At 37.8% G+C, this 19,082-nt stretch overlaps 1 protein-coding gene across 1 annotated transcript in view; it reads right to left on the reverse strand.

The window, feature by feature from the left end:
- Positions 1–2,913: 2,913 nt before the first annotated feature.
- LOC129514768 (ankyrin repeat domain-containing protein 31-like) overlaps positions 2,914–19,082 on the reverse strand; it is a 71,251-nt gene continuing 55,082 nt past the window's right edge. Inside the window, exons 13-14 of the mRNA XM_055333478.1 lie at positions 12,427–12,529; positions 2,914–3,279 (exon numbers count right to left, since the gene is read on the reverse strand). Coding sequence (XP_055189453.1) covers positions 3,134–3,279; positions 12,427–12,529 — 249 coding nt within the window. The 3' untranslated portion in view covers positions 2,914–3,133. The remainder of the gene's footprint in view (positions 3,280–12,426; positions 12,530–19,082) is intronic.

The raw sequence follows: 19,082 nt of genomic DNA on the forward strand, positions 1-19,082 counted from the left end.
TATGGATTTAATTCTGAGCTCTCTGTCCTTGGTATGCAAATGGCTGCCCTCTTACTGTGTCCTCACATGGTCTTTTATTTGTGCATGTGTACCCTGGCATTCCTCTATATGTCCAAATTTCTTCACACAAGGACAAGAGATTGTACTAAGACTTAGCTTACTGGCCTTATTTTAAGTAAACCATCTCTTTAAAGTACCTATTTACAAACACAGTCACATTCTAAGGTCTCAGGGGTTAGGACTTCAACATATGAATTTTGAGGGGATACCAGTCAGCCTGTAACAGGGATGAAGAAAGAATAACTTGCTTTTAAGAGTGAGTCAAAAGTTAGAGATGATTGGGACATGAAGCTGGAAGGTTATGTCAGGACCTGAGGATAGTGGACCTTAAATGTTGAGCCTAGATTTTACTCTCACAGCAGCAGGGAAGGAAAAGGGATCTTTAAGAATAATTTGGCACAGTGTGCCATAGGTTTTATAAGTAAAGAATTAGGTGAGAGAAGTGGGGCAGGATTGCTGTGGCACATAGTCCAGGTATGCATTGATAAATGACTGAACTCCAGGGAGGGAAGTTGAAAGGATCCAAACGAGACAGAAACCGAGGAGAAAAGGACAATATGGAGCTTGGACATTCTCAGCAATTGGGCCAGTGGAAATATGTGCCATAATAATTCAACTCATAAACCAAAGCATTATTTTTATCCTAATAGGACCATGACACCTGGGACATTGTGGCTCCAGCTTTCTAACACTTAGGAATACCCGTCTGAAAGGGAATAGGCTTCCTTGTTGGGTATGGAGTATCCTGGAGGTGTTCTAGAAGTTAAGGTTACAGAAAGGATATAAATATCAGGTAGGAGATTGGATTATTAGCTATTAGAAGTCCTTATGGCTTAGGGTCAGAACCTTGATGGTTTCAACCCAGAATAAACAAAACATGTAGCAATTACCCCAAATGTTGTCTTCGCTCAGGGGTAACATAGATCTCTGGACTAGACTCTTTGTTGTTTAGTTTGGGCAACACTCAGCATGCTTCAACAGCATTGGGTGTTATGTTAGTTACAAGTTGGTATGTACATTTTATAATGGGCTTAGAAAATTAAGGTTAAGAATTTGATCATTAACATGAAAACTCCGATTTTTAAGTTCAGATTATATGATTTTTGTGAATTATAATAACTAAGCAAAATATCTGCTAAGTTATTCTTTTAAAAATACTTTTTAAGTTTCAAAAGAAATATGTGTTGTTTTTCTTAAGTTGAAAGTACACTGAAAAAGTATCCTTCTACCCTTTCCAGTCCAATTCCCTTAGGGGCAGACACTGCGAATGGTTTCTTTGGTGGCATTCCAGACCTTTTACTCAACATATCTCTACCCCCACCCGCCCACACACTCATATATACAAATACACATTTTATGACCCATCAAGTATATATAGCATACATAATATAAATGCATGCATATTTATATGGCTATAAATATTATATACACACTCAAAGGCATGTTTTTTTTTATTTAATACAATCAGGAATTTTTTTAAGATTATTTATTTATTTATTTATTTATTCATAGAGACACACACAGAGAGAGAGGCAGAGACACAGGCAGAGGGAGAAGCAGGCTCCATGCAGGGAGCCTGACTTGGGACTCGATCCTGGGTCTCCAGGACCACACCCTGGGCTGAAGGCAGCGCTAAACCGCTGAGCCACCCGGGCTGCCCCACAATTAGGACTTGTATTAATCACTAACATTGTGCATTTTTTCATTTATATATACAAATTCCCATGTTAGTACATATATATTCGCAAATAAGTCATGTTTTAAATACCTCTTTAAATAATAAAAGCCAAATAGACTACTTCATGTACATTATTCAAGAATTAGAAAAATAGGGTACTCTAAGAAAACGATAATGGCATAATAAATCTGTCAGTTCTCAAACATTACAACATGTAGGGGCATTCTAACCTGAACATTTTCAATGGACTCTCACAAGAAGAAAAAATGATCCAAGCTGTCTTAATACTTGTATTAATATGAAACTTTTCCAGTTGCTTTCTTTTCAGATATTGAAAACTTTTATTCACACACAGTACCACCTTCAAAAGTTGCCAAAAAGCACATGTAGTTAAAAAAATCCCCTTTCCTTCCAGCTCTCTAGCCACATGAGTTTTCTCCCAACAGGCAACTGTTAACCAGATTCCTATATTCTAAAGATATTTAAGATTCTGTACATTTAAAATAAGAAAATATCAAAAAAGCAATATCGTATCTCCCAATATCTAGCACTTGAGAGTAATTTTTACCACAGTTTGACTTCTCTACCCAAATGAGAAAGAAAGGATAGACATAAGCCACAAAGTCAAAAAGCTTCTTTGGGAGCCTGGGATGATGACAAGATAGGTAATCAATAAGATGACAACCAAAAATCAAAAGAGAAAGACAGACCCTTGAGAAAACTTAACCAAGTTCCTTTCATAAAAAAACTTTCTTAAAAAAAGAAAGAAAATTTCCATGACAATGTAGCAAAAGTCAAAGATTATCCTATTTCAAATAACCAGCCCCCAAATCAATATTTGATTCAAATTTTTTTTTGTTCTAAGACTTATCACAGTTACAGTTTTATCTACGCTAAATTTTATGAAATTTAAAACAAACTTCTTTGATGATTTTACATTTTGGTTACAAGATAAATTCCAAAGTAAATGGCTGAAGGTACTGGGACATTAAGTTCTTATTTTAAGTATATTCACTTTATCTGGGCCTTTTAAGGCCGAATTATCACTCTTTTTTTTACCCTTGCTTCCCTTAAAGAACAACTTTGATACAAAGTTAGAGGTGAATTTTTCAATTCAATTAACTGAAAGATTAGTTTTACATTTCTGTTAGTAAAAAGAAAGCCAGGGAGTCAATATAGTGTAATTCAAAAATGCCTTTATTTCAATGGCAAAAAAGTATTAAATCTTACTATACTAGTTTGAATTATGTTTTTTTCTTACAACAGTAAACATATCTTAAGTAGCAACTCATAAAATGTATATTAAAATAGGCCCTCCAGCCTATGTAAGATAAAATATTAATGTGGGTTAATAATATGAACAAATGTCTAATAAATTACTACAAAAACAAAGGTTTAGAATGTTAGCTCTTCACATTCCACATAGAACTTCCAGTGTTGATCCATTATATGGCATGGGAGAAATTCTTGATCACTGATTAACAGTACTTCATTTATTTGTAGATAAGGTGGGATGCTTTGCATTGACTCTCTGGATGTTCCTGTTTAAAGGAGTGTCAATAAATTAAAATACAGTCTTAAAAATAATATTTAAATTTACTTATTACAAATCCTAGACCCTCATCAAGCCTATGAGCACACAAAAGACATGAACAGAAATTTCACCAAAGAAGACCTACACATGGCCAACAAGCACATGAGAAAATGCTCCGCATCCCTTGCCATCAGGGAAATACAAATCCAAACCACAATGAGATCCCACCTCACACCAGTGAGAAGGGTGAAAATTAACAAGACAGGAAACCACAACTGTTGGAGAGGATGTGGAGGAAGGGGAACCCTCTTGCACTGTTGGTGGGAATATGAACTGGTGCAGCCACTCTGGAAAACTGCGTGGAGGTTCCTCAAAGAATTAGAAATATATCTGCCCTATGACCCAGCAATTGCACTGCTGGGGATTTACCCCAAAGATACAGATGAAGTGAAATGCCAGGACACCTGCACCCCGATGTTTATAGCAGCAATGTCCACAATAGCCAAACTATGGAAGGAGCCTCGGTGTCCATCGACAGATGAATGGATAAAGAAGATGTGGTCTATGTATACAATAGATTATTCCTCAGCCATCAGAAAGGACGAACACCCACCATTTGCTCTGACGTGGATGGAACTGGAGGGTATTATGCTGAGTGAAGTAAGTCAATTGGAGGACAATCATCATATGGTTTCACTCATATGGGGAATATAAGAAATAGTGAAAGGGATTATAGGGGAAAGGAGGGGAAGTGAGTGGAAAATATCAAAGAGGGAGACAAACCATGAGAGACTCCTAACTCTGGGAAACAAATAAGGGGTAGTGGAAGGGGAGGTGGGCGGGAGGATGGGGTGACTGGGTGACGGGCACTGAGGGGGGCACTTGACAGGATGAGCACTGGGTGTTATACTATATGTTGACAAATTGAACTCTAATAAAAAAATACAAAAAAATAAAAGAGCCAGAGCATGATATGCAACAAAACAAAACAAAAACAAAAAAAGTCTATGAACACACAATGGGATTTTGGAGCAAGTCATAATTCACTCCATTTTCTATATCCAAGATAAAGCTGTAAGCCAGCATTGGCTTATCTTGGGAAAAAGAAGTTTGCTTGCCGTCTAAACCAACCAATGCCAAAAAAAGATGACTGAAGTTTCTGAGGGTAGTTGTACAAACTCCTCTGTCTCAATTTTCAGTAAACTGAGAATAAAGCAGTTGTGAAGATTAAGTGGGAAGTTGCTGTGAAATGACTGGCTACTGGCTAACATACAGCAAACACTAAATAAATAGAAGCTACTATTATTATCATTATTTCTTAATGAAATGAAAATAGTAAGATGAATGGATAAAGAAGATGTGGTTTATGTATACAATGGAATATTACTCAGCCATTAGAAACAACAAATACCCACCATTTGCTTCAACGTGGATGGAACTGGAGGGTATTATGCTGAGTGAAGTAAGTCAATCGGAGAAGGACAAACAGTGTATGTTCTCACTCATTTGGGGAATATGAATAATAGTGAAGGGGAATATAAGGGAAGGGAGAAGAAATGTGTGGGAGATATCAGAAAGGGACACAGAACATAAAGACTTCTAACTCTGGGAAATGAACTAGGGGTGGTGGAAGGGGAGGAGGGCGGGGGGTGGGGGTGAATGGGTGACGGGCACGGAGGGGGACACTTGACGGGATGAGCACTGGGTGTTATTCTGTATGTTGGTAAATTGAACACCAATAAAAATTAATTTATATATAAAAAAAAGAAAATAGTATGAAAATAGTATGAAATAGTGAAAATAGTATTGAAATGAAATGAAAATAGTATTAGCCTGGAAGATGGATAATCAATTTTTCTAGGCCACACAAACTTGTGTGATCTCAAGCAAGTAACATGGATTCTTCCACCCACTACAACTAGAAAAACAGCCATATATGTGAACTTTTGACTCTTCTTGTGCTCCTTGTCCCCAACAAGCACTGCAACAGCTAACAAACCATTATGCTCATGCGAGAAGTAGAGAGAAATACATCTTTCTCAAGTAATATCACCAAATATTAGATATTCCTTAAACTGAACTGCAAGATTCATCAGTAGGCAAAAAAAAAAAAAAAAGGTTCATGCAACTATTCATGTTATCTACTTGCCTAAATTAGCACTTCAAAATGACAAGCTAACTAGATTGGTTAAAAATAATTTTAACTTTCACTTTTCTTTTTCCTCTAATTCTTTTTAAAATTTCTCTTTATAGACCAAAAAGCAAAAAATAATCAGATTCATTATTTTTTTTTAATTTTATAAATTAATTTTTATTGGTGTTCAATTTACCAACATACAGAATAACACCCAGTGCTCATCCCGTCAAGTGTCCCCCTCAGTGCCCGTCACCCATTCACCCCCACCCCCCGCCCTCCTCCCCCTCCACCACCCCTAGTTCATTTCCCAGAGTTAGAAGTCTTTATGTTCTGTCTCCCTTTCTGATATTTCCCACACATTTCTTCTCCCTTCCCTTATATTCCCTTTCACTATTATTCATATTCCCCAAATGAATGAGAACATACACTGTTTGTCCTTCTCCGGTTACTGTGGCCAAGTTCAAAAAGGGTGTTGCCTGAGTTCTCCTCTGGGATTTTGATGGAATCTTGTCTCACATTTAGATCTTTCATCTATTTTGAGTTTATCTTTGTGTATGGTGCAAGAGAGTGGTCCAGTTTCATTCTTCTGCATGTGGATGTCCAATTTTCCCAGCACCATTTATTGAAGAGACTGTCTTTCTTCCAGTGGATCGTCTTTCCTCCTTTATCGTATATTATTTGAGCATAAAGTTCAGGGTCCACTTCTGGGTTCTCTGTTCTGTTCCATTGATCTATGTGTCTGTTTTTGTGCCAGTACCACACTGTCTTGATGAACACAGCTTTGTAGTACAACCTGAAATCTGGCATTGTGATGCCCCCAGATATGGTTTTCTTTTTTAAAATTCCCCTGGCTGTTTGGGGTCTTTTCTGATTCCACACAAATCTTAAAATAATTTGTTCTAAGTCTCTGAAGAAAGTCCATGGTATTTTGATAGGGATTGCATTATATGTGTAAATTGCCCTGGGTAACATTGACATTTTCACAATATTAATTCTGCCAATCCATGAGCATGGAATATTTTTCCATCTCTTTGTGTCTTCCTCAATTTCTTTCAGAAGTGTTCTATAGTTTTTAGGGTATATTTTGAGAACCATTTGAATGGTAAATGGTTCTCCAACCTTTTATTTTCAGGTTGTAGGTGTCCTTCTGTCTAAAATGAGTCTCTTGTAGACAGCAAATAGATGGGTCCTGCTTTTTTATCCAGTCTGAAACCCTGGGCCTTTTGATGGGGTCATTAAGCCCATTCACGTTCAGAGTTCCCCCCTAAAATCAATAAAAACCGTTCAACACCTCGACATCTAATAGTGAAGCTTGCAAATTCCAAAGATAAAGAGAAGATCCTTAAAGCAGCAAGAGACAAGAAGTCCCTGACTTTCATGGGGAGGAATATTAGGGTAAGAGCAGACCTCTCCACAGAGACGTGGCAGGCCAGAAAGGGCTGGCAGGATATATTCAGGGTCCTAAATGAGAAGAACCTGCAACCAAGAATACTTTATCCAGCAAGGCTCTCATTCAAAATGGAAGGAGAGATAAAGAGCTTCCAAGACAGGCAGGAACTGAAAGAATATGTGACCTCCAAACCAGCTCTGCAAGAAATTTTAAGGGGGACTCTTAAAACTCCCCTTTAAGAAGAAGTTCAGTGGAACAATTCACAAAAACAAGGACTAAATAGATATCATGATGACACTAAACTCATATCTGTCAATAGTAACTCAGATTCATTATTTTAACTGAGAGTTCACTTAAGAAATATCACTAACCTATGAACTCTTTTCATTCAACCCATTTTACCTCTCCGGCTCTGTATCTGTAAAATAGGTCCAAGACTAGACGATATATGTTTCACTTCTAACTCTTTAAATGTTTGAACTCAGACTTCCAGAAGTTATTCTCACAAACTAAGCATTCTTCATTTCATTAAGATTATGGAATGAAACTGCTTACTCTAGTAATAAATGGAAATGAACATATTTATGCACATATTCTTAGTCCGAACAAGAAGTATAAATCCAATCAAAGGGAAAATGATGAGGAATTATTTTAATAGATTGTAAAAACTCATCTGCTGTAGTTATACTGAGGAAAAATTCAATTATGGCTATTAAAGACAAAGTTTGAAGCTGTTTTAAAATAAAAGGATTCTAAAGGATAATATGATAGTAGAGTATTAGATGATTTGATATTTAAAAGTGAATTAATAGTTTGAGACAGAATTACTTTGATAAGATCAAAGCTACCTGTGAAAACTGTACTGAAGTGAAGAAACACCCCTGAACATTATAAGTTTAAAACTATTTAAGCCCTCTTTCTTTGTGGGAAAATAAATTTAATAGGTAGTTTCTTAAGCTGAATTAGGCTGGAGATGCTTATTAATTTTAAGTGTAAACTGTTCATGTTTTTTTCTGCTTTTTTTGTACAGACTTGAACTCTGGAGTTTTACTAGTTAAGAAGCTCCTCAGTGGCCTAATGTATGTAAAATAATCTGGCAGGAGATCTGGCACATGGCAGGTGCACAACAGAAAATTAGTTTTCTTCTCTTTCCTCCCCTATCAGCATTGTCCAGTTTATGAATTAGGTCAAAGTTAATCATGATACCAGGATGAAAAAATTATGATTGAAGTCATGAAAAACAATCAAGAAATGTAAACAGGAGCCGAAATAAACACCTTCTGGTCTGTTATCAGGCACCCATCTTCCTTAGGTGTTTAAGTTTGAAGTTCTTAACCACTTAAAACAGAAGCACCTGCAAATGTTTGTGCTCTATTACACATGCTTTTACAGAGCAATGAAGCACAGTATCAGCACCAAAATGAAGAAAACTTTCTTTAAAGTCATTTATTTGCAATGTATTATCAGTAGGTCCAGGACAGGTTTTATTAAAAACAAGAGTCTATTTTTTTTCTGAAGAAGCATGTTCGATTTTCAAATGAAGAAATAATGTTAGGTTCCCTTGAAATAAAATGACATATTTAATATGCATTAAATGATGACTTGGGAAAAGAAAGAACTTCAGGAGATACTTTTTTTTTCTTAGATGAATACATTTGGCATAATGTGTTTTCAGTGTGCTATCTAATACTATAGTGATAGGTAACATAGATATATATAAAATTGGCTTTTTTGGGTAAATAATGAAATGTCATCTACCTTAACAGATTCTTTTTAAAGAACTGCAGAAAAGGTTGATATATCTGTATGCAGTGATTACAAATTATGTAGAATTTTGGGAATGTTCATTTTTTCCTTCCAATTTACTCTGAAATATCAATGAAGATTCCCTCAATAACACAGAAGAGAAACTATAGCCAAGGAGGCAGAGGAGGAAGGCTTGGGAGAAAGTTATGAATTTTCAAGGGAAAATATACCATAGATTCACTCCATTTTATAGCTTCTAAAGACCTTAGCGATAGATACTTCAGGAATTCATCAACAGAATTTCATTTTTAAAGGCTGGGGTTTCTATGTTTAAAACCTTTAATTAGAAATAACATATGCCTTCAAATGTATTAATATGCTACATCCTAACACCAATACATTACATTAATACATTAAGTCCACCAATACATTAATCTGAGTTACCAATTTAACTAGTCGTTGTGCAAGACTAGGAATAAAGTTCTTCCATAATCTCTGATTCATTGAAGAAAGTCTTAAAATGGCAAGGTTAAAAACTTTTATCACTTACCTTCATGACTCAGGATTTTCTTGATACCATGATTCCAAAATGTTATGTACAAATAAATTGGATACTGAGTTTGGTATTTGTCCCATGAAGTGTTACCATTTGAATTAAAGAAGCTTAGGAAATGTCGGTTACCAAAGCTAAACGGATTTATGATTTCTCACAAAGAGGGGGAGGAGGAAATAGGGGAGGTAGAGGGATATAGCTGTTTTTTAAATATCTGGTTGAGAAAATGGGTAAAGAGATGATGTTCATGATCTGAGGTGGGCTGATAAAATCCATACAGACTTGTTTTTCCTTTAAACTTTGTGTTCTGTAGTGTCAGATCCATGATATCTATGACCACATTTTAGTATGCAAAAGAGGGAAAAATATTTTCTCTAGAATAGTTTGCTTGTTATATATAGAGTTTACATTTTTCTAATTTGCCAAGTCTTTGGATTTCTGTCAGGTAGTACAAAACCACATGCAAAAGAATCCTAAATCAAATAGGTTCAAATAAAACTCCAATAACAGCCTACAGAATTCCAGCAGGTGGGGGGCACCTGAATGGCTCAGTAGGTTAAACGTCCTACTCTTGGTGTTCTTATTCTCTCTCTCTCTCTCAAAGAAAATAAATCAAATCTTTAAAAAAAGAAAAAGAAAAGAAAAAGGAATGCCAGTAGGGATCTGAAGATTCCCAGAGCCAGATTAAGGCAGTAAGAAGCTGGCTGGCCTACTGGCCCTCCATAGTTCTCAAATTACCATTAACATTTTCTGAAATATCTCAAGGAAAGAAAATTCAGTAGTTCTGGAAAGAAATTAGTAATAAGAAACGTGTTTATATTGCAGGCAAAAGAAGCAGCAGTTCAGAACCCATTTTTCATTTCATGCTCACTTAGCAGGGGAACTGTGAGCCCTCCAAGGAAGGAGAAGCATGGCTTGGGTTGGAAATGCCTGCTCAGAACTACAAAATCTGAGCAGCAGATAACCTTTGTGATACAAGGAAGATCTTGTATTTCTGTTCTGACTCCAGAGGTTAGAAACTAGGAGAATAAAGGTTTCGCTTGGCTTTCGTGTGTGTGTGTGTGTGTGTGTGTGTGTGTGTGTGTGTGTGAGAGAGAGAGAGAGAGAGAGAGAGAGAGAGAGAGAGAAAGAGAGAAGGAGGGAGGGAGGCAGGCAACATGAGCAAGCATTAGAGTGAGTGTGCTGTGGAATGGAGGTGGAAGGCTGAATATAAAAGTTTTCAAATTATTATCTGCATAAGAAATCAGATACTACTTACTAGTCATTCAAATCAAATCTACAGTCAGGCTGCATGTGAATAATTTTTTTAAAATTCAGGTTCCTGGCCCCACTCCAATATTTGATTACATAGATCTGCCATGAGGGTTAGGAACCAAAGACCATGAATTAGTACAAAAACTCTTTCCAATTTAATTTCTTCACTATTTCTGTTTCACCTGATCTGTTTTCCCAAAGTGATGAAAAGCAGAAAACTGGGGAAAAACCATCCTATTCTGAAGCCAGTTTTTGAGACAAAGAAGGACCCTAAGAGGTTACAGTGGATTATGTATAAAGTTAGGAGAGGAAAGTACTTTGAATTATTAAGGTTTGCTGTAGGAAGGAATGGCCCCAGGAAGCCCCTGGTTAGGAGCTTAGCAACACCAGTCCCTGTTTGGTTCTTGACTCTGGTTATCACAGAGTTATCATCTTCTGTATTGTATCTCCTTTCTGCCTTTACTGTTCCCAACTGGTCCTAGGCAGAAACTGGGGGGAAAAGAATGGGTGCTGCAGCAGAGAAGGGTAATACAACCCTAGTTATGTCTGATTTTACAGAAATGTGTGTTGCCTCTTCCCAAATTGTTTCAAAATCTGCTGTTAATTGATGAAGATTACATTCTCTTAAGTTTTCTCAGTATTCCATCAGATAAAGCACATTCATTTACACTAACAAGTAAAGATTTATTTTAGTGTTTGCTTTTAGAAAACTAACCAAATCATGCCTGCAGGAAGGAAAAAATACCATTTTGCTTTTTTATATGACCCTTTAAAAAATCTACCCAAAGTAAGTATAGCATAGGTTCAGAGAAAGGAACTATGAGGGAAGGTGTCATTTAAAAAGTTCTCCTAGAATCAACTGTGGTTAAAAATTGAGTATTATAAACAAACAAACAGACAATGACAAGTGTTGGTGAAGATGTGGGGAAACTGGAGCCCTTGAATATTGCTGGTATGATGTAAAATGATTCAGTTGGTGTGGAAAACACTTTGGCTGCTTCTCAAAAAAGTTCAACATATAATTACTATATGATATAGCAACTCCACTCCTAGGTATCTATCCAAAAGAACTAAAAATGGGTACAAATATATGTATCCATGTGCTCACAGCAGCACTATACCCAAAAGCCAAAAGTGTTCTGAAATGAACATCCACCCAGCCAGGATCCTTGAAAGCGTTATGTTAAGTGAAAGATGCCAGACACAAGTAGTTATACATTATATGATTCCATTTATATGATACATTCAGAATCAGCAAATTCATAGAAAGTAGACTGCATAGAGTAGAGAACAGGGAACAATTGTTGAATGGATGTGGAGTTTCTTTTTGGGTAATGGACGTTGTTTTAGAACTACACAAAGGTGGTAGTTGCACAATATTGTAAATGTACTAAATAATATGCCAAGCAAAATAAGTCAATCAGAGAAAAACAGGTATCATATGACCTCATTAATATGTGGAATTTTTTTTTCGTATGTGGAATTTAAGAAACAAAATGGATGAACATTTGGGAGTGAGGGAACAGAGAGAGAGGGAAACAATAATGAAAGACTCTTAACTATAAACAACAAACTGAGGACAGATGGAGGGAGGTGGTTGGGGGATGGGATAGATGGGTGATGGGTATTAAGGAGGGGATGTGTTTTGCGAGCACTGGGCATTATATATGTTAAGTGATGACTCACTGAACTCTACTCTTGAAATCAATATTGAGCTGCATGTCAACTACCTAGAATTTAAATAAAAGCAAAGAAAAAATTCCACTGAATTATTATTCACTTTAAAACAGTTATTTGGGCACCTGGCTGGCTCAGAAGGTTAAGCATCTGCCTTTGGCTCAGGTGATGATCCCAGGCTCCTGGGATCAAGTCCCGTATCAGGCTCCCTTTCCCTCTGCCTGACACTCCCCCTGCTTGTACTCTCTTTCTGTCAAATAAATAAATAAAATCTTTTAAAACATGGTTATTTTAATGTTATGTGAATGAAACAACAACAACAACAAAAAGGAGTGTTTTCTTAGTAGCTTTGGGTGTTATCCTCACAACTAAGAAATGGGTGTTGGTCTGTACATACCTGGAAGACAAGGCTGATGTTGCTGAAGCACCACATTTGGCTCTGCAGATACGGGTACTTCCTCAGAAACATACTTTAAAAGCTCCTTCCCCAGATATGTCACCTGTACATAGTTAAGCACAGAATTAAAAATTCTGTATTTCAAAAGAAGCAAATAAACTCGTCTCTTGCAAGTTTTAACTTTAGTATTGACTATTGTCTATCATAGATTGGCAAACTATAGTCCATGGTCAAATCTGGCCTGCCACCTTTTTCTGTAAGTAAAGTTTTATTGGGTAGCCCCAGTGGCTTAGCGGTTTAGCACCGCCTTCAGCCCAGGGCATGATCCTGGAGACCCAGGATCAAGTCCCACGTCAGGCGCCCTGCATGGAGTCTGCTTCTCCCTCTGCCTGTCTCTCTCTGTGTGTGTCTCTAATAAATAAATAAAATCTTTAAAAAAAGTTTTATTAAAACACAAAGATACCCATTCATTTACTTAATATCAATGGATGCTTTTGTGCTGTAACATGACTGAATATTCACGACAAAGGCAATATGGCCAGAAAGCCTGAAATGTTTATTTGGCCCTTTAGAGAAAACATTTGTTGACCCTGTTGTTTATCACTAATTCTCTCATCCATTCACTTGTTAAACAACCATTAGTCCAGCATCCACTACTTTATAAAATTAAAAAATTAATGTTGTACTAATAAAATTAAGCCATAAAACAGTGCTTTCAAGAAACTAGACATTTAACTAATTAGATTATTAATATTTCAGGTCTATGTATCCAAATTTTTTGGCTTTTTCTGGTTAGTGAACTTAGCTACTATTTACAACCCCAAAGGTCAGATCTTGGAATACCTACACACAAGTAGGTTGGGCCGAGGCAGAATGGCAAACACTTGCCAGAGGGTCTTTGGGTTCTCCACTCTTAGTTCTAGGGCAGCCTGATAATATACCCCTGAAGCTATGTTCTCTGTGGCTAAACCATCTAGTCTCCATGTGCACATCCCTTACTCCAGGATACTTTCTTAGAACTTCTAAGCTCAAGCAATAACTTTCCTCTAGGCCCCCATAAATTCTGTGCTTATATTTGTCAAGGCACTTATTAAATTATGTGTTAATATGTCTGTTTCCATTATCATGAGCTCCTTGAGGACAAGGTCTGTGTCATATTCATTTTTATACTCTTAGCACTTCACATAGTGCCTCACAGTTCTAGGGGAAAAAGCCCTCTGACGCTCCTGCTCTTCAAGATTCTTAAATTCTCTGAGCCTCTGTTTGTACATTTGTAAAACAAGTAACTCCAGCTTATTAGGTCTTGTTGTGAGGATTAGAATAATACATGAGGGCAGCCCGCGTGGCTCAGCGGTTTAGTGCCACCTTCAGCTCAGGGTGTGATCCTGGAGACCCGGGATTGAGTTCCACATCAAGCTCCCTGCATGGAGCCTGCTTCTCTCTCTGCCTGTGTCTCTGCCTCTCTCTCTCTCTCTCTCTGTGTGTGTGTGTCTCATGAATAAATAAATAAAATCTTTTAAAAAAAAGAATAATACATGAAAAGCATTTGGCATACTGTCTAGCACATCCTGAGTGCTCAACAAATGTCTGTTATTTAACAGAATGGGGCATACATAAGGGATCTGGAAGGTTTAGGCACCCTCTTGGCTCAATCCCATAACCAAACAAGCTTGGTAGTGGAAATGGAACAGCTCTGTCTACCCAGTGTGCTAATGCATCCCCACTTGCCATGGAAGGAGAGATGAAGCCTCTGAATGCCATCTGTCAGTTCTTCAAACAACTAACAATTAGAAACAATGGATTTTGTTCATGTTGTGCCCTGACAATATCCAAAACACCTTACATACCCATCAAGTACAGGCTCAGTATGTTTTCACCCGTATTTCAGATTTAAAGTATATTTTTATCTGTTAGTACTAGGTAATATAAAGTGGTAAAACTGTACTTTAGTAGCCTTAGAGGCGATGAGTCCACATAGGTCTTAAACACACCACCAGGGTAATTCAGACATTGAAAGGACACAGCTTTAAAAAAATCCACTGAGTTAAAGATCTAATTTCCATAAGGTGGGAGTGATTTATTGAACAAGGATAATAAGGTACAGGCCTTAAAATATTCAGGCACTAGGTCACCCTTGGAAACTGTCCATTTCAACTGGAAGGTATTAGGCTGAGTGAAGTAAGTCAATCGGAGAAGGACAATCATCATATGGTTTCACTCATATGGGGAATATAGAAAATAGTGAAAGGGATTATAGGGGAAAGGAGGCAAACTGAGTGGGAAAAATCAGAGAGGGAGACAAACCATGAGAGACTCCTAACCCTGGGAAATGAACAAAGGGTTGTGGAAGGGGAGGTGGGTGGGGGATGGGGTGACTGGGTGATGGGCACTGAGGGGGGCACTTGATGGGATGAGCACTGGGTGTTCTACTATATGTTGACAAATAAAACTCCAATTAAAAAATATACAAAAAAGAAAAGAAAAAAAGAAACTCTCCATTTCATAATATTGTCTGTGCTCTAATTGGCTAAAGCATAAGAGCAAACTCATCACATTTGCATATAACTCAGACTTTGAATCCTCAACTCAATCTTGAATCCAAACCTAGTCATATGCCTGTTCTGAAAGAAACATGTAGGAAGAGCTGTAGGTGAGGTCCTTATGGTCTTAGACTACACAGCTGCCAGCAATCTTGACAACTTCACCAATCAAAACTCATTCTGATGAAGGGCAGGTGATGGGATGCCACCTCCCCCAGATGAAAACAGTAATAGAGTTAGGGTAAGGTGCATTCTGTGAGCATACCTATAGGTTGTTGGTTCTTTCTAAAAGGTGGAACTGCAGGAAGTGCTTCATCCTAAGGCCACTGATGCTTTCCCTAAAGCTCTTAGGCAGAAGGTCCATTATTCTCAGTAATCAGTTTATGCTGACTCCCTAATATGATACTTAGGGGGGAAAAAGGCACATGTGCATGTGTGTGTGTGTGCGTGTTTGTGGAGTGGATGGATGATTCAGTTAACCACTTTTCTGGAAATACAGCTAATTAGCCAACTGAAATTATTAATTAACTTTATTTTGGTAAGATCTCTGAAGAAATAAAGTACAATTTCAATTGTCATTAATTGCAATAACAAATGTTTCTCTTTACTCTATAATTCTAATATGCATCAAGAAAAAATACAAACATACCCTGCCTTTATTTTATTTTTTTTAAAGATTTTATTCATTTATTCACAAGACACACACACACACACACACAGAGAGAGAGAGAGAGAGAGAGAGAGAGGCAGAGACATAGTCAGAGGGAGAACCAGGCTCCATGCAGGAAGCCCAACGTGGGACTCGATCCTGGGTTTCCAGGATCAAGTCTTGGGCTGGAGGCAGGCCCTAAACCGCTGAGCCACCCAGAGATCCATATAACCTGCCTTTAAATATTAAAGAGGTGTCCAAGAATTTATTTCCCTGCTGGGGCTCCATTTTATTTGAAAGTATCAGTCCATTTTTCATATGTCTTCAGGAAAACCATTTGTTGGTACTGACTAATGTGAATCTCTTCATGGATGATCAAATGATTGTTTTAATTCCATTTCAAGTTTTATGATGCAAATCTTAACAAAATTGCACTACCTCAAAAGGAAGAGAGGAAAGGATAATTGTTTTTGATATCAGGAGTTTGGTGGGAGGAAGGCAAAGAAGGAAAGGTTTTCTTTTAGGGTCACTGTAACATAAAACACATTTTGGAAAAGTAAAATAATTCTCAAATATTTGAGAAGGATATATCAAAGTGTAATAACTACCACAAAAGAACTGATCCTGGAAAAGTAATGATGAAAGTCACGTTCATCTTCATATCACCTACCTCCTCCCAATCCCCATCCTAAAGCCTCTCCTTCTCCATTTCCCCCAGGCACTGCACACAGCTCCAGGCAAGAAAAGGGCAGTAGGCCTTTCACATTATTTATGGTTTAGGATTCACACCTCTCGGATATTTGTATTGTAAAAGGGCCTACATCTCCAACCATCTGAGCTGGGCTCTTAGGAGGTTTAAGTTAAGATAATTTGGGAATGATTAATTGACTCAGTGAGGCTGTCTGGCCATCTAGATCAACAATTTTAATCACGTTTTTAAAAAGATTTATTTATTTATTTATTTATTTTTATTTATTTATGAGCGAGAGTGTGTGAGTGGTAGGAGGTGCAGAGGGAGAGGGAGACACAAAAGACGCCCCACTGAGCAGGGAGCCTGACACAAGGCTTGATCCCAGGATCCTGAGATTGCTATCTGAGCCCAACTCAAGAGTCAGAGACTTAACTGAATGAGCCACCCAGGTACACCAATAATTTTCATCACTTTCTATACTCCTACCTCAACCTTTCCATATCTTAATATTCCTAATCATGGTGGTAGGAGGAATTGTTTTCGAAAGTATGTAGGGTGAGGAGTAACCATAGAGAAAAGTTGATACTAAATCCAAAGTAGTGAATTTATAAGGGTAGAAATTCAGAGAGTGAGTCATTTGGATGGGAAGTATATTTTCACAAGAGAACTGTCAATGCTCCTTCAGTCACTGCCCAAAATGGCAGTCTATTTTTCATCTGCAAAATCCAGTCCTGAGCATTCACAAAAATAAACTATCATAGCCATTCTTATGATTATCATACCACAACTTTGTCACAGAAAGGTGTTTTTTTTTTCCTGTGGAAGTGGACAATTTTTCCTGCACAAGAATGAGACTTTGCATAAATTCATAAAGGCAGCTAAGTAAATACTGTGTGCTCTTTTGAGTTCAGGGCATCCTGTTTCCAAAGAAAGGAATGTAGTTTCCGTTGTGTCACTGTAAATGTAGAAAGTAATGTACAGGGAACCATAAGATCAGGTTCTAGTCCTGGTTCTGGCACTTACTGGCCTTGAGGCTAATCAAGTCACTTAATCTCCTATACCTGTGGTTTTATATCCAGAGATAGAGAAAAATAGCTGATTTTCTTACCTCATGAGGTTGTGAAAGAATATATGTAAAAGGCTTTATAAATCACGTATGGCTATGCAAGTCCTGGAATCTCCAAACTGGAAGGGTCTTTAGAGACAATTAGCACTACTACTTATATATAAGAAAAATGAAGTTCAGAAAGTTAAGTGACTTGATCTAGATCAGTGATTCTTACTCCAGTTTGTCTATTATAATTACCTGGAGAGCTGTTTAAAATATTGCCACCTGGTCTTCAGTCAAGACTATTAGGATCAGAAGGTATCTGACTGTGGTCCAACAGGCATTAGTAGTCTTTAAGACCTCCCCAAGTGACTCTAATGTGTAGGCAGAATTGAAAAACATTCCCAGATCATGTAACTTCTCAAGAGTGGAACCAGGAACTAGTTTGGCCTCCCGTCTCCCACCCAGAGATCATTCTTACCCATCAGGATGATAGCTAATATCTAGGAGACCATAGCAGTAAAGCAATCAGTAATGACCAGTGGGAGTAAGCATCAGGATTCCCTGTATAGCAACCCAGCTGCTTGGGTAGGAAGTATGAGTCATTTGTGTCTAGAGGCTCTGCCATTCTGTCTGAGGTAGGACAAGACCTAGTTTTTCAGAATTTCTTGCCTGATGACCAACCCATTCCTGGCCCCATTGCCATACCAGCATTCTCAAAATGAGTTAGCAGAAATGTTCACATTTACCAATGTAGCAAAGAGCTCCTGTCCTTGAGAAGTGACTAAGAATTCATGAGTTACCTCATGACAAGAAGAGGTAGAGGTTTCTGTGGTAAGTTTTATTTTATTTTTTTAAGATTTTGTTTATTTATTCATGAGACAGAGAGAGAGAGAGAGGCAGAGACACAGGCAGAGGGAGAAGCAGGCTCCACACGGGGAGCCTGATGTGGGACTCAATCCCGGGTCTCCAGGATCATGGCCCGGGGTGGAAGGCAGCACTAAACCGCTGGGCCACTGGGGCTGCCCCATGTGGTTAAGGTTTATTTTATTTTATTTTATTTTATTTTATTTTATTTATTTATTTGAGAGAAAGGGCGGGGGGGCAGAGACACAGGCAGAGGGAGAAGCAGGCTCCATGCAGGGAGCCCGATGTGGGACTCGATCCCGGGTCTCCAGGATCTTGCCTAGGCTGAAGGCGGCGCTAAACGGCTGAGCCACCAGGGCTGCCCCATGTGGTTAAGTTTTAAAAAAGGATTTCATTTTATTTTATTTTTTAAGATTTATTTATTTGTTTGTTTGTTTGTTTATGATAGAGATAGAGAGAGGCAGAGACACAGGAGGAAGGAGAAGCAGGCTCTATGCCAGGAGCCCGACGTGGGACTCGATTCCGGGACTCCTGGATCGCGCCCCGGGCCAAAGGTAGGTGCCAAACCGCTGAGCCACCCAGGGATCCCTTAAAAAAGGATTTTAAATATTGTAAAAAAAACTCCACCATGGTAGTGTTTCTCAGCCTGGGGTATTTATTAGAAGTACATGAGTGCCCTATGGTATTTTTAAAATTTTTAGGATAATTAAAAAAATTTACAGGTCTATTTAGATAATCTTATGAATATCTTACAACCAAGAATTCTAATTGTAGTGCTTACTTGCCTTTGGCTTCATTGCCAACATAGGTGTTAAACTATATGATGAACTGACATGGCTGGTAAGGAAAGACCAGAGGCAA

Source organism: Nyctereutes procyonoides, unplaced genomic scaffold (assembly GCF_905146905.1).
Source record: "Nyctereutes procyonoides isolate TBG_1078 unplaced genomic scaffold, NYPRO_anot_genome, whole genome shotgun sequence".
Taxonomy (NCBI): domain Eukaryota; kingdom Metazoa; phylum Chordata; class Mammalia; order Carnivora; family Canidae; genus Nyctereutes; species Nyctereutes procyonoides.